The 27135-nt window shown below is 34.7% G+C and overlaps 4 protein-coding genes across 9 annotated transcripts in view; 3 read left to right on the forward strand and 1 right to left on the reverse strand.

Moving 5' to 3' along the window:
- The window catches only part of LOC118262106 (calcyphosin-like protein), a 59504-nt gene that overhangs the window by 16311 nt on the left and 16058 nt on the right, over positions 1-27135 (reverse strand). The window contains exons 1-2 of one of the 3 annotated variants that reach the window (XM_035573229.2): positions 9091-9238; positions 1005-1067 (exon numbers count right to left, since the gene is read on the reverse strand). In XM_035573229.2, the coding sequence (XP_035429122.1) occupies positions 1005-1067; positions 9091-9112 (85 nt within the window). In that variant the 5' untranslated portion in view covers positions 9113-9238. Of the gene's footprint in view, positions 1-1004; positions 1068-5707; positions 5928-9090; positions 9239-27135 lie in introns of those variants that run through there. The other 2 variants (XM_035573231.2, XM_035573228.2) reach the window with 2 other exon arrangements.
- LOC118262108 (18S rRNA aminocarboxypropyltransferase) lies at positions 9714-10892 on the forward strand. The gene has a single exon (XM_035573232.2). It carries the CDS (start codon positions 9846-9848, stop codon positions 10587-10589), a length of 744 nt encoding a protein of 247 aa, XP_035429125.2. The 5' UTR covers positions 9714-9845; the 3' UTR covers positions 10590-10892.
- The window catches only part of LOC118262105 (protocadherin-like wing polarity protein stan), a 188019-nt gene continuing 171945 nt past the window's right edge, over positions 11062-27135 (forward strand). For 2 of the 4 annotated variants that reach the window (XR_007706424.1, XM_050701095.1), the window contains exon 1: positions 11062-11400. The gene's annotated coding sequence lies outside the window, so the exon portion shown is untranslated. The remainder of the gene's footprint in view (positions 11401-27135) is intronic. The other 2 variants (XR_007706423.1, XM_050701094.1) reach the window with 1 other exon arrangement.
- Positions 22332-24052, forward strand: LOC118262104 (uncharacterized). The gene has a single exon (XM_035573222.2). It carries the CDS (start codon positions 22470-22472, stop codon positions 23781-23783), a length of 1314 nt encoding a protein of 437 aa, XP_035429115.2. The 5' UTR covers positions 22332-22469; the 3' UTR covers positions 23784-24052.

Here is a 27135-nt window from a genome sequence, read left to right on the forward strand (position 1 = left end):
GGGAAATGTCCAAAGGTTGATGTGCCATATTTATCGGCAGGTACTGTAACGGTGTTTGGCCCGTATGGGTCGCGTGATCCTAACTTCAACACGTAATCAAACTAACAATTACTACAAGGTACTTCCATTAATTCCGTTCTACTTACTACCTATTAGTACTTACTAAAGCCTCTGATAAATTACCTATGTTGTATTTTTTCATTAATTTAAGTGTTATTTTAATAGTAGGTAAGGTTTCTTGTGATCTTCATGCGCCACAATTTGGAATAATGAAACTAGTGACTTATTGGTTTATTTAACACTACATTTCCAAGAAGTATTGTATAAATTTTCCTATAGCAAATATAAAATTTATTACTAAATTGTAATGTATACTTACAATCTGTAGTAATAAGTGTAGGACAAGTCACAGAAAAAAGCTAATGTAAAATAATTTTCGATGATAAAGGTTAATATTATCCAAGTCGTTATTATTACATTCTTTCATCCATGCTCTTTTCACAATAATTATGTCGATAGATCGGAATTGGATTTAAGACTAAACCCCCAGCCATGTAAAAAAATGATACATTTTTGGGCACAACATTATTATATTTACATTTCATCTAGCAGTACTACTGCTACAGCAATACCTACTCATCTTAAAACAGGTAAGTAACTAGTGCGCTTGTTTCTGCATTGCGGAAAAATCCTTCTGCAGTATTCCTTGCAGCTACTAAATCGAATGCTATACAACGAGTCAGAGCTCCGATTCCCTGGACGGGCAAAATGTGGTAGACTTTTCTAATCAAAATTATCGTTAGAAGGTTAGTTAGCCCAAAGTTAGAATTTTTAACCTGTGAAACTTCGGTTACTTTACTATGTGAGTTTATCTGTTTCTATTTGTCGAATAGTCAAACAGACTATGAGTGCCTACAAATATATGAGGTGGTTGTTCAATTTTATTATTTTCTAAGTATGTACCAAGTATGTACTAAGTATGTATGTATGTAATTATTACTTACCACTCTCCATGACGTCGTTTTTGTCTCCTTTTCCCTTAGAGACGTTGTCGTAGTTGAAGCAGGCTGCGAACAAAATAATTTTAATTAATATTTAGTTCCTATAGTCTATCTCATCATCAAGTTACTACTTACACGACGTTTGTTTAAAATATACAAAATTAGTATTTTCTCTTAGAGAAAAACATTATTTTACGATACACGATATTTTTATACGTATTTTGATTTCAATTTATACGAAATTAATATTAGGTACCTACACAATAAAGACTACAATGAAGGCGTGAGCGGTCACCGATGACCGCTTGGGTGTCAGGAAGTGGGAAACCACAAATCACATTTTCGGTGACCAGTAGAATGATTTTAGGTTTTGCGATATCTGTATTCTCATAGCACGAAGTTGGGAAATAATAACCGGATTAACTGCATCAGTCATCAGCTGGAGCATATGTACCTACTGTTGAAAATATGTCTCATTTGCTTACTAAGCTTACATTCCTTATTTTTTTGACTAGCCCAAGACTGAAAACATTCGGAATCCACATACACAATTAAAAAGAAAATGCCAATTTTTTTTAAAGGACAAACTATGTCTTTTTTGTAGAGGACAAACAGTAAAAGGCATAGACATCGTCTCCTTTATGGTACGATGTGACCTTCGATTTTCTAGCTACGGTGACAAGACAATTCCTTTGTGCCAAGCACCTGCATGAGGTGAACGTTTTTTTTTTTAATTGTACCCGTCTAACCTTCGTTAACCTTGAAAACTATCGATTTTATAGAAAGTAAACGATACAGTATTTTCTTTTCTCATAATAAATACTTTTGTAGAATAAAATATATTTTTTCTAGAACTCAGCAGTAGAACTTATATTTAAGTATACGCTTATAAAAATACCAGTGGTTTCGTCCGCGTTCCCGTGAGATAAATAGTAGCCTGTTTTATTCCAGACCATAATCTATCCTTGTTTCAAATTTCAACCCGATCCCTTCAGCAGTTTTTCAGCAACAACCAATTAAACATACATACATACTTTCACATTTAGGTATTAGTCGGCATGATATTAGTACGAGTTAGTTGATTATAAATGTGCAGTTGGACGTTCGACATATCACCGTATCAAAAAAAAACTTATCAATGTAGTTTACTACGTACATGACCAGACAGATGGCACCGGATGGTAATACGATCTAAGTAGCGTAGCCAGTCTCATGAACACTAGTGGCAGTATGAATAAAATATAACTCGTGGTACCAGGTTATCGAAGTTTATAATTATCTATTTCGTCTCTATTTTCTTTAAAATCTGATATCATAAATTATTTATTAAGTTAGGTAGTTAGACAACTAGACTAGACAATCCAATATACCTAATACATGTATCATTTCCACACACGAAAGGATAATAACCCAGTAAACCTATTTAATTAGTCAGTAGATAATCTTTCCACGTAATTATTTTAATACCAACAACCTTCGGATATTGATCTAAATAATAGATGTAGCATTAATAGCCAAAGTTCCAAATCGATTTTATGGACTTATTGATACGTGGTGATTAGCTACCAGGCATATCATTGTTGTGAACAATTATCCCTTTAGAATAGACACGAGACACAAAAGAATCAAATTACAATATGTAATGACTGTCTAACACAAAAAGGCCATAAGTTTTATGTCATTAGAGTAGCTTTTTCTGTAAGGTAGCTTAGTAAACCTGACATAAATGATGAGGCAACATAAATATCAATATGACATATGATATACTACATCATAAACTGACCTGATATAATGAACTAGACAGACCTAAGTACATAAAGAAAAAGTATTCATTCCATACGCTTTTTTTGAGGGGGAAAATCGGCGAGAGGTGAGTGTCAGACTCTTAATGACTAAAAACCACCGCGTTCCTGCTCCTGCTTTTCGAGCCGGAGCCCCGGTAAACCCCGCTAGGTAGTCCGCAGCTCCGGATTCCACACGCTAAATAAACAAGTGCAAGACTTATGACACAAATGGTGAAAAGTGGGTGTTTATTGTATAGCAGCATTACGTGCCGTAATGTGCACCTCTGCCTACTCCTTTGGGGATAAAAGGCGTGACGTTGCTATATAAACAAGTGACATGTGTAGTAAACAGACACACCCAATGCTAGTAACGAATGTAAATGAAGAATGGAAGGTGTGCTTATCTAGTTAATATACTAAAGTAATTAATAGGTCCTCAGAGGATATTTAAAACTACCGTTCCTGGTAGTTATGAGCATAAATAGCTAAATTTTAAATACATAATTAGACCCAAATACAAATTGGTCTCTGAATGAAATAGAAAGGGAAACTTTTAAACTGGCATGGCCAAATCACATCTACTGATTTGCATTCACCATGATACGGTAAATTGTAAGTTGTGATAGACTTATTAACAGAAAGGTTCTGATAATAGAATGTCCTCAAAGTAATTCTCATGAATGAAAAAGATCAGTAGTGAATGAACTATAGAAGTTGGAGCATCAAATCTCCAAAATAAATAATCGTATTGAACGATATTAATTGGTAGAACGTCAGCTCACTAAAGCAAAATGGTAAGATATTTTGTGGAAGTTGGCATTATAAGCATGGCTACATGGTACTATTACTACTACCGACTATGTCACCTAGAAAGCTGCCATGCATAAACGGGGCTAGGCCGGACACATTCGTCGTGAGTATGTCAGCCTGTGGACAACAGTTCCTATGTGTACCGAGGACAACTGGATAAAATTACAACGTCTATTCTTAGCGTAGATGCGTTGCATTGTTATGTTTCCTTCCTTCTTTCCTTTCTAGCTTCTTCTACGTTTAATTAACATGTCACATACATATGATAGCTTCTTGATTTTCTTGAAATCATTTTTCAATTATATTCTTTCCGCAGTCGAATACTACATTGCCAAATTTCAATGATATTATTACAGCTAATTTGAAAAAGGCAAATACAAATCGGCGGCCCATCTTCCTAGCACAGCTACATAGCTTAGTATCAGTGGAACTGGTCACATAGTTTCACAGCCTAGCTATTACATCTTCGTAGCATAGCTACATAGCACATCTCTGGTAGAAAAGCTTACGGAATAATTTGCTTACTACAGCCAGCTAAGTTGTAAGTAGACAGTTGTTGTAAGTATGTAATTTAAGATAGGTACAAATGATATACGCTTGCATCTCTAACACCATTTAAAATGACCTATTTAGACTAAAAGGCCTTTTATAAAACCTTGACATTTCCCATACTAAGTAGCTACTCCACAATATTACCGATAATACCCCATAAATATAATAAAAAGATATTATCGCGTATCACACAAACATTTTGACATTACTCATCAGCTAATGGCGTCCGTACTACTTACAGTACCTATATATTTTATGTCCATCATCATAAATAATTCACTACCAGTATATATTGACTTATGTAGTGACTACGGTGTACCAAAATATTTACCTATAAGATACCTAGAACGATGACTCACCAATGAGCCTACACTGAAACTACTCTGACTAATACCTATTAGGTTTATTGTGTTCGCCCACGAATAATCTAGAATACTGAACTCTTAGAAAATTATCTAAATTAACTATACGGTCCATTGGATAACCGCAACCTACATTTATTTGCTGCGGACTGCCTAGCGGGTTACCGAGGCTCCGACTCGGAGGAGTAGGAACGGAGTAGTTTTTAGTCAGTAAGAATCTGACACTCCTTCTCATCTCGCCTCAGATAATTTTCCCCCCGCAAAAAAAGAAACCTTCATTTATTTCAGATTAGCTTCTACTAGTGGCTTCGCCCGCATTCTCGGGAGAAAACGTAAACTATGTGTTATTGCAGACAACAATTAATCCAATCTAAATCTCTATTTATTTATTTTTTTAAAAATGCAATACATTTTCGTCCCACACAGGAATTGAACGAAATAGGCGATAGCATGGCGTTGATTAAGTCCCCAAATCATTTCATTTACTTTCAAACGAACTATTCTAGACAACAGAAGACAATAACAAAATCATTCTATCATACCTATAATTATCTAAGTATGTACTCGTATAGCAATATACATACAATAACATACATACATACCTGCATAATTTGTACAGTTGAACTTCGTTAATAAAACAAATTGTTGCCGAAAATTGAGTACTTACTAAAAACAATTCTAGTAATTTTTCTGTTAACTGAAAATAATCAACTTTCTATAAAACTCAATAATTCTGAATATTTAATAGATATCAATAATAAGCACCAATTAAAACGTTACGCGTTAACATGGCGCGTAAAAAACCCACTTCCCGCCAATTCATAAACCGTCAATTAGGTACGCTGACTAATACAATAAAGAACTAAGAAACTAAGAACAAAGTTATTACGAAGTAGGAAATAAATAACACAATTATTTTTAGACTTCAATTCAATTAACACCAAAACAAAATATTAGTAAACATCTAAAACTAGCAAAACCGGCGATCTCCGTTTTGCCACCAATGATACTCCCTGCTTTCCTGCTTTTCTTTTAAATTTTTCCTGATTTTTTTATAAACCTCACAGAGCCCGAGACCTTTCCAACGAATGCAAAACTGTGGAAATCAGGAAGGTCAGTCAGTCATTATAGCGTCAGAAAGGAAACCTGACTTATTTTTATATGTAAAAAAATAAAATAAACACCTAGCTCAACTTACCGATCAACGCTCGAGTTTTCTATCGAATGTCAACAAGGCAAAGACACGATACGTAAACAGCCAACAACTACCGTCCACCAGTGACTCTATAATGCTTATGGTCCAACAATCCTTGTCACACTAGGCATTGACGCGAAAATCGATCACCAATCAAATTGACGTTAATTATGTATGTCCAACGACACGGTGTATTTTTTTATTTTATTTTATAACCTACGTTAACAGACTAAACATGTGAATGAGTCGAGATGAAAAGATAAAATGACTCAAAGGCGTTGAACGCAGACGATGTCCTTGCTCCTTATTTGGAGTATAAAGATATGCATATGTGCTGCATATTTTTTTTTAGCGTAGGTATTGTTTTACGGACGGAAAACACATTATGAATTTTGTTAATTTTACTGTTTTTCCTTTAAATTTCCTTATTACAGTCACTCATAATAAGTTAAATAATTATGTCAATTGTGATGGTCAGATTAAATAGGTCCATAATATTATTATATTATCCATATTCAGTATAAAAATAAACATACCGATGATTTTATTTATCACATATTTAACTCCATTTTCCTCAAAAGTTAAGGTAAAATAAAATAAATGTTGTAATGTTATGCAATGTATTCTACTCTGCTATGCTGATCCGAATCCGAAGACTCGTTTGCCCCTTATTCCATATAAAAATACTTTTTTTTTGAGGTGGGCACATTATCCAGTGACTACTCCCGCCTTAAGCGAGACGAGAGGGAGTGTCAGACTCTTACTGACCAAAAACCACCACGCCTTTCGAGCCGGAGCTCCGATAACACGCTAGATAGACCGCAGCATAAAAAAAAATACTAGGAAAAAACGAAAAAAGATACTGCCAACAGAAACTCCACGTTTACCTAATTTATCTCTGATTAATCTTAGACATACTTAGGTAAGATACGTATCCACTTTTATTGAAGATATTTTTTATTAAGTAACCAAAATAATTTTAATTATTTTAAAATCGAACACGCTGTACCACTAAGCAAGGCTAGACCAACTGCTTTCTCTAATAATATAATTTCCCTAATGATATTATTCCCCATCCGTTGGAACTTCAACTTCAAAGAAAAACACAATTACTTAATAGTACTAATACCCTTTCATAACTAATATTGAAAATAGTGGAGTAGGTATCTAATATGGATATAATGACATAATTATGTCAAGTATTTTTTTATCGTGCAAACAAAATTTCGCAGAACGATCCATCATTTACCTTATCTAAAAAAAGACAATTTGTAGCTTCATGGTTATTATAACATACGTCGGTAACTTGTAATTATTATCTAATCTAAAACATTACTAATTTATTTATCGTTGTGGACAAAATCGAAAATAGTGAAGGCCTTTTTATAGCCGGTAAACGAACCGACGGATCACCTGATAGTAAGCAATCGCTGCCGCCCATGGACACCCGAAACACCAGAGGCATTACTAGTGCGTTACTGGCCTTTTGGGGGTTAGGAATTTAATGTTAGAAGGTTCTTTAGACTTTCAAACCTCCCATAGTTTCATGTTCTATAATTTGAAACTGTCGAATTCCTTTGATACCAACATTAGCTTGGGCAAATTACGCTCGAAGACCATCAAGTCATCGTTCTAGAGTTTGATTTCAAGCCAAATAGACTATTGAAATATCTAGTCATTACAATTTTCAACGAAGAGATTGAACGGTCTATGGTGCTGTTATAATTATCGCCTGCCACGGGTATCATGGCAGGCGATATCGATCCGTGGTACCATTGTAGACAAACATACGTTTTCAAGGACATTCTCTTCATGCATAATTTACGTATGACAGGCATATCTAGGGTGCGACCTGAGTGACCTAGAAGACATCTGCAACGTCGTACTCCGTTTCCTCGGAAGGAAAATGCAAATAAACCTTCTGTTGTAGCTCCATTATCTAGGTAAATTTACAGGAAAGTAAAGTAAAGAGATAGTGCGTACTTGAGGCTGTTCCGCTATTTGCATGTTTTATAGACTCAGTGGACGGAAAGGCGAGCACTACACGAGAGCCCTATTATGTGGTTACCTATCTGCCGACGTTTCAGCGGTTAGGTTCCTAGGTACCTATATTCTCGCGAGACGATCTCCGGCCACCGTAAGTGCGGGCCTGCGGACGGCGAGCAAGGGTAGCTCACCGCCCGAACAGAACCAGAACCGTGCGTGCGGCGCGTCGCGTTCCGCGCGCGCCTCAAAGAGCCATCAGACCACCACAGATGGGGCCCAGCAGGGCTGATGCCTGATCCGGAGCTGCGGACTACCTAGCGGGTTTACCGGGGCTCCGGCTCGAAAAGCAGGAGAAGGAACGGGGTGGTTTTTAGTCAGTAAGAGTCTGACACTCCCTCTCGCCTCGCCCAAGGCGAGAAAAGTCATTGGATGATTTTCCCCCCTCAAAAAAAAAAAAAAAAAGGTACCTATATTCTGAGTAACATGTAAAATGGATTTGAGCCTAGTGCCATATGGAGACTGCATAGCTAACACGGTGGCTTGGCAACTACTGGCTACCGTGCAACGTGTAGCGGGTTCGATTCTCGCGGAACAACTCTTTGTGTGATCTATAAATTGTTGTGTCGGGTCTGGGTATCATGTGTATGTTTTGTAAACGCACCTACGACACAGACGAAAGTCCTAGTTTTGTGCAACAATTTACATTTTAATACAATTTCAGATTCCGTGCTATTATACTTACCTATCTAGAGATAAAAAAAAACAATCATTTTTTGCCTAAAACTTGAGTTGAATTCGAAACCTCTTGCTCAGCCTTGTCGCACTTGACCACGGAGAAAGATACTAAATAGCAAAAAGTTCAAACACCCTAGTTAAATAATTCCCATTTCTGTAAATTACGAAAAGGACGCTACAAGGCTAAAATCAGATCTTCTTTTTATAAAATAGATGAACACAAGATTGTATCAAGCAATTATCCAATTGAACATTTATGGGATAGGATGGAGCACCTACTGGCTACTTCTACGGTAAAAACGACGTTTGCACCTATTAGATGCAATCTACAATCCAATGAAATTGGTACCCAACTGCGTAGGAACGTAACCAATTGGCTAGCTAGATGCTTTTAGCCAATTTATTTATTAATTTGTAGTCATGTCAAGGCTCAAGAATACACGAGACATTTTTTATGTAATGAAAAAGACGTTTACATTAAAAATCTACTAAAAATAATCCTATAAAATAATCATTTAATTTAGTAATTTGCTCTATTTAATTAATTAATAAATTATTGGGACTTATCAAAGTTCCAGATTCATAGGTACAGTTTTATAGTAAAACCATTTATTTAAACTCGACCGAAATGTTTGAGTAGATCAACAAATTATTTTTAAACTTACCCGCCATTGAGGCACTGCTCATCCTTCCGCGCGTAAAATCAATCTTGACCAAATTAATTAAACTGAATCTCAATAAATCTAGGTATAACCTATTATTTGTATTTTGATAAGCAAACGACAGATAATTGACAACCAACCCTTTTTATAAAACTAATGACGGGCTTCATAATTCAATTACGCTGCCAATAGTTTTAGTTAGTGTTGAAAGTTTACTATTTTTAAATAATAAGTACACTATTTTCAAAAACTAACATAACGTAGATTTCGTAAAAGTTCAGTTATAAGAAAAAGAATAATTATAATCATTAGTAAGTAAATTAAAACAACTAAATTAGATACACTCAAATATATTGAAACACGTTACGCCAAAGGAATCATGTTGTTTTTATTTTAGTAATATTCCGATGAATCAGTTACAGGAAATTAAATCATTGCTTTAGAAAAAATCTAATCAAAATATATTATCAAGAAAACCTAAAATATACGTCTAAATTATTTTTTACTATCATTATTGTAACAACAAAAACTAGCCACAAAACGTTTGGTATGGCATGACGAAGCGTGTAATAAGTATATTCTTTGTCATTGTCACAGCTGACAGCTACTAACTGTCAGCTAGTAGTTGTCAGTTGTCAATGCCAATGTGACAAAATATTTACGTTAAGGTTATGTTTGTGTCTCTATTTCGATAAAAAAACAATAATAATTAAGTTTAATTGTGATAAACAACGATAATATTATTCTCTACTAACAAAATGGCACCGGGAAAAAAGAAGGTACACGGCAAACGGTCCAACCAACACGTAAAACGGGAGTATGCGGAGAGATTGAACGATTTGCGGCTGGAATCCTCAGAAGATAGCAGTGGTGACGGCAGTAATAGTGATTCTGATGGCGAAGGAGTGCCTCCGACATTTCCAGTCAGCATGTGGGACTTGAATCATTGCGACCCTAAGAAATGTTCCGGCAGAAAACTCGCTCGACATAACCTCATCAAAAACTTGAAACTTGGTCAACAGTTCAGAGGACTTGTGTTGTCGCCGGTCGGCAAACAATGTGTTAGCCCAAATGACAAGGACATTATTGAGAAATTCGGACTGGCTGTTATAGACTGCTCGTGGGCTAAAATTGATGAAACTCCGTTTGATAGAATGAAGTCACCAAATCCGAGACTGTTACCGTTTTTAGTAGCTGCTAACCCTATAAACTATGGAAAACCGTATCAACTGAGTTGTGTAGAAGCTTTAGCAGCAGCTATGGTCATCACAGGACACAAGAAGGAAGCACAGTTCTATTTATCCAAGTTTTCATGGGGCCATTCGTTTTTAGAACTTAATGCAGAAGCTTTAGAGTTGTATGCAGCATGTACTGATAGTAAAAGTGTGTTAGAAGCACAAAATACATATTTGGAGAATGTTAAAAATGAAAAAGATGACCGGGAAATGTGGCCACCAACTGAGTCTGAATCGGAAACTGAATCTGAAGATGAGAAATCATAGTTATTTATAAGAATAATTTATTATAGGACGTAATATTATAATATTCTTAATTTAGAAAAACATTTATGTACCTAATATTGTATTTACTGATTCTAAAATGTTGATTGAATTTATGGTAGCAGTATATGGACTTTCTCCGTGATTATTGTAAAAACCTTAAAACTCGTATTTCATTAAATAATCAAATAACCAGACATTGTTACTCTTCCAGATAACTATACAGGTAGGCATTATACCTATGTATATAAAATAATTAATATTTATTAAGTATTTAGTTAATACAATAAAATGTTATTCTCAGTATGAATTTAATAACTACAAATTTCCTAAACATTATAAAATATTAATATTATGTACCAGCATTACCAATCTACTTATTTATGTTTTGTATTCTTTTAAAAAAATATGAAGCGCGCCCTCTGTCAGGTCAGTGGGAAAGCTAAACGAAACTAACAATCCTTTCTGTATTCGGTAGACAACCTGTTTAGTAGAACGCCATCTGTTTTGCAAAATATGTACTATCATAAAGTTCACGCTTACGTAACCTAGAGGGCGCTACCGGTATCGGCAATAAAGTTTTTTGTTGTGGGGTTCCAAGTTTGCGTCCGGTTAGCCGCTAGTTTGCTTTTGCTTTCCATCAGTGAGGGTCGTGTTATTGTTCGCGTAGTGGGTGTTATAAACTCGCGGATAACTTATTTCTCACTTACTTTTATGTGTGTTATATTTGTGAATGTAATTGTGAAGTGATTGGTGTGTGTGTAAATTATTTTGGAACTTGGAACTTTTGGAGGCTTTTACTTCAGGAACTTGGGTAAGTTTGTCCGTTGACTTTATGCAACCTGTCACGCAGGTGTCTCGCAAGTCGCAAGTCACTAACCTCTGATGAATACCTAAAAGTTTTCTTGAGATGCGTCCGTTTGAACTTGATTCTAGTTATCGTTTACCGACTGGTTAAGTACATCCCTACGAAGTTGTGCTGCCCTAAGTTCTGTTGCAACCGGTCAGTTAGTGCTAAGTTTTGGGGCATTTGAATTGATCTGAAGTTTTGTATGCTAGCGAAACGTTTGGAGCGGCGTGGAATAAATTATTGAGGCATGTTTTTATAGTTACCTTGTTTTGTAGAGACCGACAGGCTTAATTAAATGATAGCAAAGGTAAAAATGTCGTCGGTATGTTTCCGTTACCTGAATTTTAATCTGTTGCAGGATCTGACTGTTATATATTTTTATTTCATACATTTATCATGTTTGTAGTATTTTTTCTTATATGAAATATTTTCGTGTTTTAAGAATTAGACTTCACAGTGGCCTTGTCCACTTATTGGAATCTGTGGCGTGCTTTAACTTTCAATTAAGTTTCTGTTAACATTAAATTAGTTAACCGCCAGGTAGAGTAACCCAAACTTAACCAGAAATGATGAAACAGAGCTTTAGTGTTGTCTATGACTATAAACTGCATTTAACTTTAGTTTAGTTAATTTTGTTCACTTTTTTAGATATGTCCCCTTACTAAGAATTACTCCTGTGACATGGATGCGCTAGCAAACATAGAATTTGATTTAGTTAGTTAAGTATAATCATATATATCATCATAACCATTACAATAATTTGTGAATCAATGAAGGAATTGTTTCATGCGAGGATCGAACCTGCGACACGTTGAACAGGAAGCGGTTGACCAGCTAGTGAGCCTTTTCTGCCTTCCTTCATTCCTATTTTCTGTGGGTCCGTAAATATCACAAATAGATGTAAAAACTACAAATCGAATTCCAAAACTGGCAGAACGATCATGATCACAAACACAAATATCTTATTTTTCTCAAATGTCCTGTCAATTTGACTTCTTTGGCATTTCTATAATTTTTGGGGAAGTTTGAAATGGAAAGCAAAATTAACTATTCGATGTGATTTTTTGCGAAATTTTGATGTTATTTGTCCGAAGAACCGATATTCGTTTAAGTATTGTGGAGTAAATTCAAGTAAAATGTTCTGAAACAGTTTTTGAAGGACTGCCTTTACCGAATTAGTTCGGTTTACCTAATGTTCTATATTCGTAAGTAGATAACTAGATCTGATTGTTTCATATTACTTTTACTTAAGTTACTTGCACGTTATTACTGTGAAACTTATCTACCTATGTGAAAACAATGGTCCCAAAATCACAACTTCTTAACCTTGGCAGTCGAAACTGTTCGCATTTATCGTAGAAAATATGTCCTTAATTAAAATCATCATATCATGAACAGATAAACCACAAACAAATGGCTTTCGTTATTTTTCCTTTCTCTTTTCAGGTGAAATTATGTTGTAACGCAGTCTAAACAGTATATGAAGCTTTCTTCGATTCTCTATGTAAAATTGTGTTCGTGTAAACAAGCGTAGTCTCTATTACAAAAATGTGGTTAGCAAAAGCCCTCACGAAAAGTAATACAATAATAATAGAGTCATCACAGACAGATACACTCAATAACGACCCATGTTCATGCACTTCATTCTCCAGTAGTGATATAGATGACCGAGTAATTACAGAATTACTAGCAGAACAATCTCGATTGTACAACGCACTAAGTGCAAAATATTCATTACCTTTAAAAGAAGAACAATTATTGGAAAAGTTTTTCAAAACAAGACCTTTGTATGATGTTCTCAAAAGTAATTTACTCTCAAGTAGTACTAGCGATAGTAGCAAAAAAGTAACTGATAAGAAGTTAAGACCAGCTCCTGTGCGTCATCCGAAAGCCGCCCAGAAAGCTGAGAAGAATAACCTATGTACAGTGGACGATAAAAGAGCTGTTTCAGGGACGAAAGAATTAAATGAGTCCTGTAGTTGTTGCTTATGCTGTTTAAAAACCCGACTTCAGGAATGTGTTCAAAAAGGACGACGAAATAGACAAGCCCACATTAATGAGAAAATTGCAGTCAGATCCAATCTTGCCTCTAAACAAACCAATGCCGAAACTAAAAATATTAAATCAGACCCTTGTACATGTGCTTGTAAACACAAAAATAACAAGGAATGTCAAAGAGAAAACCGTCGAAATTTTCATATCAAGCAACCCGATATTGGACAGCGAGACCGATTTTTATTACCTAACAAAAGTAAACCGTTATCACCTAATAGCAAACACAAAATTTCTTATCATAAACTAAAGCGATGTTATTTTACCCCTTACATGGAAAATATTGGCGAAGGAGGAATCAGAAAGGCGCAAAAATTTACCAAACTTTCACGAAATAATGCTGACAAACTACCGACTAAGGATTTAGAATCAAAGGAAAAGTTAAAGTTACTACAGAAAAAAATAAAAGATAGCTTTCTGTCAGAACTTGATGCTTTACCGAAATTATCACCCGAAAAACGCAGAATTTTCCAAAATACTCTAAATGAAAGCAATAAAAACGCATTCATAGATAGTGTTATCACACAATTCTTAGATAAATCTTACTTTGGTCACACACAGAAATTAGAAACAGTTCAAAAATGTGAGCTTAAACCAAGAAGATATAAACGAAATGACAATATTCACACTCCTAACACGGCAACTACAAGTATTAAGAAAACGAAAAATGTAACTGACCTTTTAAGATCTGCTAGGAAACAACAAAAATATCCCACATCAAAACGCGTTAAAAATAATCAACCACTGGTAAATATGTTGCAAATATCAAATCAATTACCAAAACCAAACGAAAACAATATCTCACTTTTTGGAATAAGTCGATATTCCAAGTCGCTGCCATCAATATTATCGACAAATTCAACTCCAATAAAAGACGACTATTTTCCATTCATAAAAAATGAAGGAAAGGGATCATCTACTCTAATTAAATCACATACCTCTGGAATACTACTTAAAATATTAAAATCGGTTTCTACAAGCTCCATTGAGAAGAATTCGTGGCTTGGTAACATGAATTCAACTAACAAGTCTCCGCCAACTTCATCATACAACGTAAATAAGGTTACTGTGAAAATAAATCCTTTGACTTCCCTTCACAAAATGATCATAGGGCTATCAACGCCAATGCAATCAAATACCACAAGGCTAGTTGTACAAAAGAATTTGTCTCCCAATGTTGCGAAAACAACTCTAGACTTTCCAAAACTTGACAAACAACGTTTAAATGAAGAACTCATTGATCAACAAATAATACCTCCATCTCAAATTATTGCAGAATCTAATACGCTACAAGCTCTACGTAATTACAAAAAAGAAAATTGTCCAGAAACAGCCAGTTTAAAAAAAACTCCGATCTCACCTAAATTAAAAACCAATTCACAGCAGCAATCTGAGATAAAATATAATAAAAAACACAATAAATCAAGTAGCCACGCTCTTAAGAAATGCGTTTGCAATTTAAGGATAAAGGTAATAGATACTAAATCTAAGATAAGTAAAAGTAGTGCAAAACAAAACAAAGCCAAAGTTAAAAAAAGTTCCAAATCGAAAGTTCCAAATCCTCTAAAAGAGTGGATGAAAATGTCAGGTTTGAATATACGTTACACAAAACAAATTAAAAAACATGCGCCAAAAAGTGTGCATTCTAATAGTTTCAAAAGTTTAAACATTAGAAGGAAAAGACGACGAAAAAGAAATCTGCCTTATCGTCACCATTTTAGAAAATGGTCGGATTTCAAACTGAAATACGATCTAACATGTAAAAAGCAGACTGAACAAGAAGTGTTAGTTCAAAGTATTCCCCATATAACCTTGAAGCCTGTACTGACACAGGACTTGGTACCTGTAAGCTGTAATCCTAACGAGAAAACTGAAGAAGATAAAGAACTTGTCGAATCAGATATAAACAAAGAAAAAATTGAAATCCAAAGTGAATGTAAATCCAATTTAGATTTATGTGATAGCGATAAAACGAAAAACGCGAATATGTGTCGTGACTCTAGTACACGTCTGAAGACAATATCTACTTTAAAGGATGCGTCTATTGGAAGAGATGAGGTAGAAATACCTCAAAATCAGTCTGTTCAGACAGTCAATGCCATACAAAATTGTGGAGTGCTCCCATTTCTACCAGAACAGACGAAAGTACTTTGTGAAGACAGATCTACTAGTGATCATGGCCCTATAGAAGTTGGTACAATGCAATCTAAACAGGGAAAAAGCAAATCAAATACTAATAAACCTATATTTAATATGATTTTCTTTAATAAAGGTCGTGGTAAATACGGTATTACAATTACCCAAAGTTATGTCAAACCTTTCTACAATATAAGCGACAGAGTCATACCAAAAAAACTTAAGAAACCACAACAAGCCATAAGTAGCCATACAGATAAAACTAAGGGTACTCCAAAAGTACGCAGGTTATTTAATATCTTGAAATTCGGTAAAGTAAAAGACAAACGTAAAGAAGTAGAAAAAGTCCAAGTAAAGCTATCTAAAAACACTACGATTCAAAATTATGTCGAAGTCGAAACTCCTCAAACTATAATAAATACAGTTCACGATGTAATCAGACCAGCAATTAGCCCCAAAAAATATAATTCTGACTTTTGCAAGCCCGTGAAACGTGATTTCAGAATTAATAAAAAAGAAAAGAAATTGCAGAAAATAATTAGTAATATAGTCTGTAAATCAAGAGCTAACACTAGTTTAACTTCACCATCAGCAAGAACAAGAAACATAACTTCTAATCTTTCTAATAAAAGTGAATTACATATTCCAATAAATAAACACGCCAGCTCGGCTAGAAAATTCTTTAATAGTTTACATTTTACACATGACAAACATTTTAAGAAACAAGATATAAGAAACGAAACATCAGACGTAAATATTCCAAAAAATGTAAGTACTGAGAGCTACAACAAAAGCTTAGACACACTAACACGATTGAGTAGCAAAAAGCAAGGCCGAAGTAAATCCTTCTATCCCAAAATCAAACGTTGTTTAAACACGCTTAAGTTACACAAGAAAGGAAAATATAATAAGAAATCTTGTGAAGTTAACACAGAAACACAATCCGTAATTATGTCAGATGACATTTTGCCGGATTTTCTAGAACGTAATGTGAGCACTAAATCGAAATATTCAAAAGCAAGGTCTTATCTATCTAATCATTCAAAGCCATTAATATTGTTATGTATGCCTCGCAAATGCAATCGCTGTACCGAAAGCAAGTACAACAGTTCAAAAAGTTCTAGATTTCATAGTTCAAATACTAAAACGTTATCAAATTCTATTGGTACCCGTAAACTGAGAGTAGATAATAGGTCGACTAAACTTTTATATGCTAATAAGGCGTTATGCAAAAGAATAAGGTATTCAAGAAAACAAGCAGAATTAACACGATTTTCTAAAAAGTCTTTTATGCCAAGTGTTAATTCTCATAAATACATGATATTATCTGAAAATAATAGTAATCGAGAACCAAGGATAAACAAAAATAATTTAAATTTTGTCAAAAACAAACAAGGACGTCAAACAATGTCAGATAGTTACAGTTATAATAAAGATATTTCTATGTGTAGTCATATGACGAGTTCATCAAACAAACATGTTTGTACATATAAAATAATGAAAAACGATGAACAATGTTGTAGTAAATTGTTATCTCAAAAGATTCCCACTCAGGTCTATACAACGAATACTGTCACCTTTGGCCAAACCAGATTAAAAACACCCGATATGTTATTAAAAAATACATACTGTGATGCAACAAAAGAAACGCTACGATTTAAATCTAAATTCAACCGTAAGATCAACCGTATGAATAAAAGGTTGTCAAGAAATTGTACTATGTCAGAGTTACCAGGTAATTTTCCCAATCAAAGTGAGAGTACTATGAAAAATCAAGTATCATGGATCACTCGAAAGGAGTTCATAAATCCTGCTCAACTGACTGGTGTTGTACCACGTCTGAGAAGATGTTACTGTGCAATGAATGTACAGGTATCAGGTCGAAATGTAAGAAGAAAACACCATTACTATTCACAGAGGCTTGATTCAATACCGTATCAATACCAAAAATGTATTATGGATCGTTTTGTGAGGACACCTACAATGTCGGGCACTGAGAGAAGATTAAAAACTAGTCCCAATTCAACACCGTCAGTGAGTTCAGGTTCAAGAACAAGAAGTCATTTTTTAAGAGTAAATCATATAGTTCAACAGCATGCTGCATATATGAGACCCATGGTAGGTTTCAAATATCAATCAATACCACGATACATACAAGAAGTGCCGGTTGGTTTTACAATTGGCATAAATAATGATTTTTCTGAACGTGAATCAGAAACACCACATTCTTCAGAAGTTTTTACAGTCCCTAAGCGCCAAAGTACTAGTAGATCTTCAAAAACCTACGATAGATATGTTCGAAGCAGTGCTAGAGGGGATTATGACGTCGGTAGAGGCCACAGGCAGTCACGGTCAATGATGTCACAAATGTTTCATACAGCTTCGACTGTTAGACCAATGTTACGACAATGTTTTTGGTCATTGAAATTACATAAAAAAGGAAGACTACAAAAAGCACGTGAAATGGAATCCATGAACGAGGACAAAGCGAAATATACTGAAGATATTGCAGATAAACCAGTCCCCAAAAATAAGCAGAATATGAAAAAACACCATTATCCTGACTTAGTACAATACGAATCTATTATTCAAGGTCCAGACGAACCCGACCCTACCTGGTCAGAGAACAAGAAAAAGCTAGAATTAAGAGAGAGAAGGTATAAACAAACTAAAAACTTTGAGTCAGATTCAATCACATCGCATTATTCATTTTCTTCAAATATGCCAAGTTCTGAAATAAGAGAGAAACAAATGCAATTTCATAAATATGATGGCCAACCAATACCAGACAGATCCAGAGACATTTATCCTTCAGATATAATTATCGAAGATTCAGCTTTTCAGCTACCAAGACAACCATATAGAATACAATCCAGATACAGTTTCGATAAAGAAAAAGCTCATTATTTCAATGAAACAGAACCTAGAAATTTTCGAAAGTATGCTTATACACATGGAAAAATGAGAAAGAAATGGTCACGTGACGGGAGACAAAGGCGTGATTCAGATTCACAGATTGTTTTAAGTAAACATGGTCAGTCTAGGACGTTTCTGAAACGATGCTTTGGTGCTCTTAAGTCTTTAACTACCTCTAGAAAATATCGTCGTAAACCTAATAATGTGGGCCGCGAGAGAACTTTGCCTACGTTAGTCCCACCAGTAGTAGCATATAATTGTGAACCTGATGTATATGTACCAAGTTATGGCAATACTTATAAAGGTGGTAAATTAATACATACAAGAAGAGCAAAAGATACAATGCGTGGCCCTACACGAGCAAGAACAAAACCAGCATCAAGTTTCACTTTAATTAAAACGTCAAAATCAAACATGCATCAATATAAATCTACTAGGAGACCAAAAAGGTATAGAAGGCGAGAAGATTTTTCTAATGAAATAATTATAGATGAATTATCTCATCATCCCCATGTCCAAATAGCTGCAATTCAACATTCACGTCCTAGAAGGTATAAGGGTCATGGTCATTGTAAAAAAAAACATAGAGATAGAAGATCAAGACAAACAGTATCATTTAGAAATCGCGAATCTCAAATAGATGTACCTAAAATCAGAAATAAAGTATTATGGCCTAAGTTAAGACGATGCTTCTGTAAATTAAAATTTCGCAGACAAAAACCAATGTCGGACAAATGCACAATGTTTCCTTACGAAGAAGTCACTACTTTGAACAATAATCGAAGTAACATAGCCCCAAGCAATCTTTGGGCATTGTCATCCGAATCGGAACATTATGAACGCAAACCTGTAGTTTGTGTGCCAGGCAAAAGTGGTCCTTATAAATGCGAAAGTCGTATCAAAGGACCAGATATGAGTTCTTCAGTAACATTAACTGAGGGATACTCCTCGAAATCAAAGTCAATAACCGAGCACAGCTTAAGGCGCAGTGAAGCACAATCTGTTATGCAATCAAAACCAAGAAAAACAAGAAAATATCAATATGAAGTAAGAAGGACACAATATATAACTAATATGGTTCAAACACCTTTAAAACGGACGAGTCATATTTTTCGTATAGATTTTTTAAAAGATAAACCACCTGACGGTGGTGTTATAAATTCCAGGGCAATAAAACAACCAATTGCGCACAAGAAGTCGAGAAGGGTGCCTAATAAGTTAACAAATAACCCAGTTTCTTACAAAAACAGTGAAGAACATCATAAACGAACACTGCATGACCAAGATTCTCAAGTTCTGCCTCGAAAAATACATTCAAAAATGACTGGAGTGGGACCTTTCTTAAAAAAATGTTTTTGTACTTTGCAATTGCATAAATCACCCAATAAATTTTCTTTTGCTATGAATGCACCACAAACTGTAACAAAACCAAAATTGGAAGCCTTTAGTACAGAAAGTGCGACATATACTAGAAGGCCGTATCAATTTCATAGTAGGCAACTTGGACCTTACGAATGTGAGCCTGGTGACTGTGTGCCAGGCCTGTGTGACTCTTATAGATGTAAAAAACGAAAAATGGTATCTAAATACTCGAACACTGATCCGTTAAGAATGCGATCAAAATCTAGTTCTATACAAGTCAAAACAAAATGTAAAAGAACTCAATCTGGCTTTCGCAGCCCAACTCAAAGAAATGTTCGTACTTATCATAGAGGTGACGGTCATTCACGATACAAAAATGAATATTTGCGAGAAGAGCCATTTCTATATGGTTCAGAAGCCTATCAACAAGCCGTACAAGTAAGATCAAGTTTTAATTCTAATATTGAGTTTAATAAAAACGGATCACCACAGATTTCATCAGCCTGCGATATTAATAAAAATATCAAAAGAGAAATGAAAGGTACCGGAACAACATCAACTGAACCCAGAAGTATTTCCAGCAGTAGTAAAACAAGTTATGTTCGGGATTGCAAACCCCAATCGGACTACGTAAAAACAGAAGGTATAGCATCTCGTGCATCATTGTTACAAAGATGTTTTTCTACATTGAAAAGAAAAGGAAAACAGCAACATGCCAAAACCGCAATTACGCCTCCTACAAATTCTTTGGGAACTGATCCTAAAAAACAAATAATTGTATCAGGAACTCGCATACGCACCAAAACAAAACAGAAATATCCTCAAGATATTCTCGAGCCTTACGAATGTGGATTAGGCGTTTGTGTCCCTGGAAATTGCGACCCTTATGATTGTCGAAAAAGAAAAAAACTAAAAAATATGAGACACCCAGGAGTCGGATCTCCCCGCATCACAAAGTCCATGTCAAGTGTAACATCAAAAGATGTAGACACAAAAGCAATGAATACTTATTTGTATAAACAAAAGCACGATAAACGACGAACTGCTTCCACGGAAACCATTTATCGAAATAAGCAACCACAACAAATTTTTCATGTAAATAATCACCGTTGCCAGTTGGGAAGTTGGAAATCTAGATGTAGAATGAACATGGACGTTATGAAAGATCCAAGGTTTGGGAAAACTTATAAATCAGAGAAACCAATCAGCCACGTTAAATATAAATCAAAAGGCATTCAAAATCCAGATAAAATCATATCAAAAGGATCAGAAGCTCAAGATTTTTTACAAGACGTATGGTCACAAGCAAGCGTGAAAAAGGAATCTAGAGGATCCACCATGATACCTATACTAAAACGGTGTTTTTGTACTTTAACAACACTTCAAAGACTTGAATTTAAACATAGACTTCGATTAGCTAAAACTAATAAAGATGAAGAAAAAGTTCTTAAAACGAACAAAGACGACAGAAAAGTTCCTAAAACTAGCAAAGATGAAGGAAAAGTTCAGAAAAATAACAAAGAAGAAGGAAAAGTTCATAAAACTAGCAAAGACGAAGGAAAAGTTCATAAAACTAGCAAAGATGAAGGAAAAGTTCATAAAACTAGCAAAGATGAAGGAAAAGTTCATAAAACTAGCAAAGATGAAGGAAAAGTTCAAACCACTGACCAAAGAACATCTACTAAAAAAAGACATAGTAGTAAAGCAGTTCCTCTTCCACCACAACCACCTAACCATAAAATAAAGCGGATAGACAATTATGAGCCCATAGAATGTCAACCTGGAGTGTGCGTGCCAGGACAATGTGACCCATCTCAGTGTCTAGAGAGAAATAAAAGAGGAGGGATCCGACGAATATCTCGTAGGAGACGAGCTTCCCAAGTATCCGTATCAAGTAAGAATGCACAGTTCGTCCCGCGCTATAAATGCGTAAAAACACAACATGAACAATACTGTGTGCCATACAAAATAGACACGATTGTAGAAGAGCCACGATTCCCGTTCTTTCATAACAATTTACGACATCCTATGAGACAAGGCGTTAAAATTTCTTCCAACTTCAGATTCAATATTGAATTTTACAAAGAAACCTTACCTTACACGATTAAAGAAGAGGCGGTGAAAGAAAAACCAATTTGTTATAAAGACGCTTGCATAGAATGCAAAAATCCGAATAAGCTGTCTAGAAATAGCTACTCGTGTACAAGAAAATATTGTCGTGATCGCGAATGTCAATCACAAACCCCTGCTACAAAAGACAAATCATTCACCGTTTCAATATTTAAACGGTGCTTTTGCACAGCTAAATTCCAGAGACCACATGTGTCCCAGTCAACTCGACCTCAACCAATAACTGTTCATAGAGTAGAAGAAATAAGGCCTAAAATATTATTTGGACCGCGGGAATACCAAGTTCAGTACCAAATAAATCAGCCTACTAAAAAATCTGTTAAAATGACCCCACCACAATCAAAAACCATTATGTCGGGTAAAAATAGTAAACATGGCAAAAATAATAATTTGTGCTATCCTGCAGATGAAGAAAAACACAAATTAACTTTTAAAAAATGTTCCATCGTTGCAATAATTTATTCAATAAGCAATCAAATGAAAAATATATTGATAATCTCAATCACCAAAAGGACAATTATTTAGTTAAACCAAATGATGAGCTGCCGTTGGTTGACATTTTGAAATCTTCGAAAAGCGAACGCCAATCTAATAAAGCAACTAAAGAATGTATTAAAAAATCGAAAAGTCTTAAAGTAGCCAAAATGGATGGAAAGATCAATATCATAAAGAAATATTCTCGATTTCAATCTGGAGATGCCGCTGGTAAATTTGAAAAAGATTCGCGCATAATAATAGATAGCAGACAGGTTTGTCCAAATTATCAAGTTCCGTTAGTGAACACTGTTGCCGTTAAGAAAAAGGTTCGCTTTGCCTCAGTGTGCAGTAATATTACAAACTGTCTCATACCAAGGAATCAAAAAAAGGAATCAAATCCCGTAATCTTCCTGTTCGAAAATAAACATTTTAAAAAGAATAATGGTAAATTGTGTTCTTGCTGTGGACGTGTTAAAAGAAAAACAAGAAAAGCTGTAACTTTCAATAACTCAGTTGTATTAACATCTAAAATTAGTAAACCTGTTAAACAAACCATGGCACTTCAAGAAATTAGAAAAAGACATAAACTACCTTGTCCTCGTTGCTTTTGTCGGAAACATAAATCGGTTATGGATAGATCTATGCTTAGGGTTTATGGTAAAAAAGATGGTTCAAGCGTGTTTGGACACCCCATATGTAATAAAGAAGCTGAAACACGATTCGCAATGATTCATTTGGAAGCCAATAAAAATAAATATAATTATGAAACTACAATTTGTCCAGTTAAAACAAAAAAGAAAGCACCAGCATTAGAATACATATACATTCGACCTCAAAGAAAAAATAATAAAAATAAACAGTTAACCGAACCAAAAATTTGCGACAAAATACATAAAGGAAAAAAAATTAAAAAGTTGTGTAAGGCGAACAAAAAGCACGTGACAAATAGAATGAAAAAGTGTAAAGATACATTCGGCTCGTTACTTGTAACTAAACCAATTTTAGGACTTCATAAATTAGGAGTTCCTAATGTTAAAGCTGTTCTACCTTTGCACAGGGTAGTATTTATTCCCCGATACATTTACCATAACTTTCAACCATATTTGCGAGGCCCAGTTCGAGTATCGAAGAATTTGATTAAACGAACTAAGGACGGCCCCGTGGCTGCAATACTTAAGCGATTCAAATTGAGGTTACATGCAGTCAAATTCATTTTTAGTCCGGTCAAGGTTGATATAGTAATAGTCACGACTCAAAGTCAAGTTGAAATTTGAAATATCAAAGCAAGATAAAGCAAGATGGAAATCAACGCCATATTTGCAATTTTAGCCTTACATAGTCCTAGGTTCTACCCACATTATGTCTCATTCTAAGAGTGTCTTCTAGTCTTGTCCTTGGATGTAAGAAGTCTATGAATGTCGTACTGTACTGTTACTAGTAGTTGCCGTGTGGTCTTGTGTATTGTGTTCGGAGCTATGTAGAGCTCAATGTGATGGTTTTTTTTTGTGTCTATGTTGTTGTTCAAAATAAATTTTATATCATCTATCTGTATTTTAATTATTTCACAGACAGTGTTTAGATCCGTAAATATTCTGATAATTGTTTAACTTTAATTTGAACAAAATAAAGCTCGTTACTGCATACAAAATCACTACAAGTGATCTATAAGTGTAATGTCCTGTACCCTGTCCGTCTACGCATCGATGATTGCACCCCAAAGTTCAATGACCACAAAGCCCCAAAAGTTTTAGGGTGGTTCGGCTTAACTGCACAACCTATTAATAAAAAATGCACTTCAATAATATTTGTGTACGTTTTTTATACAACAAAAAACTGCACATGTCTTTTAATTCATTTCAAATTATCTATGATAGCTATTTAAGTATTTGTCTATTGTATACTATTTTTCTCTTAACCAAAAAGTTACACAACTTAACGGTCTCTACACCGAGATTCGAATTGTAGGGAAAACTTTATAGACATCTACAATGTTGACAAACATGCGAAAGTTTGGTCATCTCGTACATTGCTCCGGTGTGGTGACTCATCCCATACATTGTTTACTATTAAAATTGTGATTCATAGATTATTTTAAACTTTCATTTTTGAAAAGTAAATATTTTACTACAATTGCTTAAGACGATATTTATAAAACAAATAACATTTTTATTTTCCTTACCAAACTTTACAGACAAAATATCTAGCATCTCTTTTTTAAATAATCTTTCTAACTGTTATCGAGTTTACAACCCGACCTTTTAAATAGTTAACACATCACGAAATCGGGTTTCAACGGAACACAGTGCGTTCAAAGTGCGAAAACAAAAGAGAGCAATATCGACCAAACCCTCAAAAGTGAGAGGGAGAGCCACCCTCTTTATGAGTCAGAGGGGAGGACCCTTGCACGTAGATATTGCGGTACCTACCCTTAGTACAGTACGACTCATGCACTCCACGGCCCACGCTCATATCTATCGATCTGAGCTTTTGGTTGATCTGCTAATAAGTTTGTGTTTTAATAAAATATTATGAAGTTTGTATGTGCAGAGTACATTTTTTCTTTGCCGACTTTATTACTTACGAATGTGATACACAAAGGATAGGTACTTGATTATAATTTTCTAAAACAACAAGTAATTTAAAATAACTTTAATTATTTTATCCACCTTTAAATTTTTTAAACAAACTGTTTTATATTCAAAACTATGTGTGAATAACATCGGTCCTAAAAGCGTACCATGCGCAATCCATTGGATTTTGTCGGAATGGACCGCGGCAATGTATTTGTCGATTTGTTCATTAGCATATTTCTACGTTGTACCGTCACAGCTGTCACACCGGGGTAAACGAACATCGAAATTGGTTAATACTAGACAGTAGACACGTAACAGTATTTATAGTACTCAAGAAAATGCTTTAGTAAGATCTAAAATGGGTTTTTAAAATAGAGTGAACAAATAACACTAGCAAAAAACTGGTTAAAGTGAGCGGATTGGTGTCCAACTTATTAAGTTATCTTTATACATATAAAATACTGTATTAATGCTTTAATCCTTTAAAATAAATCTATATCAATGTACTACTTACCAAGCTTAATGCCTTAAGCGGCGTGTAGAGAACCGGATTGGTCGGCCGCTCATTAGATTGTATTGATAAAATATTATTATTGTGACCGTTTTAAGGACTTCATTTGAGCGAACTGGTTTTTTGGATTCAAGATTTTTAGTAGCGGTTTCAAATAAAGTGCTTTTGGAAATGATTTCGATTAATAATACAGATATGAAAGAAATACATATTTTAACTTATAAATATTTCATTGAAGACAAAAGAAAACCTAATTGAATCATACTAGAGCATCGGTGCAATTTGTAATCCAACAAAATCACACAAATCGTAGCTCATTCGTCAAACATAATACTGTATAATGAAATTGTATACGCCCCTCGTAACTGGATACGACTACAGACGTCAAAGTTTAAAAAACCGCCAAATCAAGCTCCTTCCCTATTCAATGTCGGCTAAAAGACAGCCCCTCGAACAATATTCGTAATAAAAAAAAAAGTTTTCTCGCGTGCTTTGAGGAAATGTCTCGTGCAAACTTTAGGGGAACTGAATTGCATTGCACTTTACAATATTTCACTCGTGAGACTAGAAGATATCGTATTCTTTTATTGTTATCACCGAAATTAGATTCAGTATGTCATTGTCATAGTATTGCGGTTTTTCTTTGTTTTGTTGTCTCTTGGACTTGTTGCTTCGATTGTTGGATTAGAAACCTACTTCTGGGTAAAAAGTATATGGGTGTCCAAAATTGATTGATGTCATTACAATTTTGGATATCTAATATTTTTGCTTCTACATATTGGAGTAGAATATTTACCTCTATCCCCCTAAACATCCATAAATTGTGCAGCAAACGAAAGTTTTTATTTAGTTTGTTTTACCAATTACGATCGAATTTATAACCAAACCTATTGTTCATGTGCAGCACGTGCAATATTTTAATTGTTGATTGACGTTGCCTTTAGCATTCACATTATGAATAATAATGCGTGCAGGAGCAATGATAATATAAAATATCACGCTCCACTGCATCCCATCTATTAATATGGATACACTACGTCAACCCTCTTTATTCAGCCATTTCAACATCTCATTTAAATAACTATTGTGGGGTTGTGTGCCGAGAACTGTAAATATATGCTTAAAACAAATATGAATTTACATAACGCTGTTTTATTTACCTTTTCATACGAAATTAAAGTTTCAAAGCGCTAGTTTTCTGTTTGTTCCTTTTAGTGTAAAATTGTATGCAAATAACTATTGTACGCTTTCATAATTCCTGTTTTGTTTAATTGTATAAAGTAAGTTATTATTTGTCTCTATATTATTGCCAGCGCATATGCTTTTTGTACGGTTTTGTGTTTCAGTTTCTCTGATGTTCTATTTAATTTTACAATGAAAGTTGGCGGTGTAAGTACGCTTATCTGAAATTAATTACAAGGACAGTCGTTTGATTATGATACTGACACATTTGAACTTATAATTGCATTTTGGGGTCTGTTATTGTAACGTGAAACTCAACATTTATGGTACGAAACTTTGCTATTATAATGTTAGGGGGAA

This window comes from Spodoptera frugiperda, chromosome 20, assembly GCF_023101765.2.
Source record: "Spodoptera frugiperda isolate SF20-4 chromosome 20, AGI-APGP_CSIRO_Sfru_2.0, whole genome shotgun sequence".
Classification (NCBI taxonomy): Eukaryota; Metazoa; Arthropoda; class Insecta; order Lepidoptera; family Noctuidae; genus Spodoptera; species Spodoptera frugiperda.

What these genes read in the sequence shown, in the direction of transcription:
- LOC118262108 (XM_035573232.2), top strand. Translation starts at nt 9,846, where the DNA reads ATGGCACCGGGAAAAAAGAAGGTACACGGCAAACGGTCCAACCAACAC.
- LOC118262104 (XM_035573222.2), top strand. Translation starts at nt 22,470, where the DNA reads ATGTTCCATCGTTGCAATAATTTATTCAATAAGCAATCAAATGAAAAA.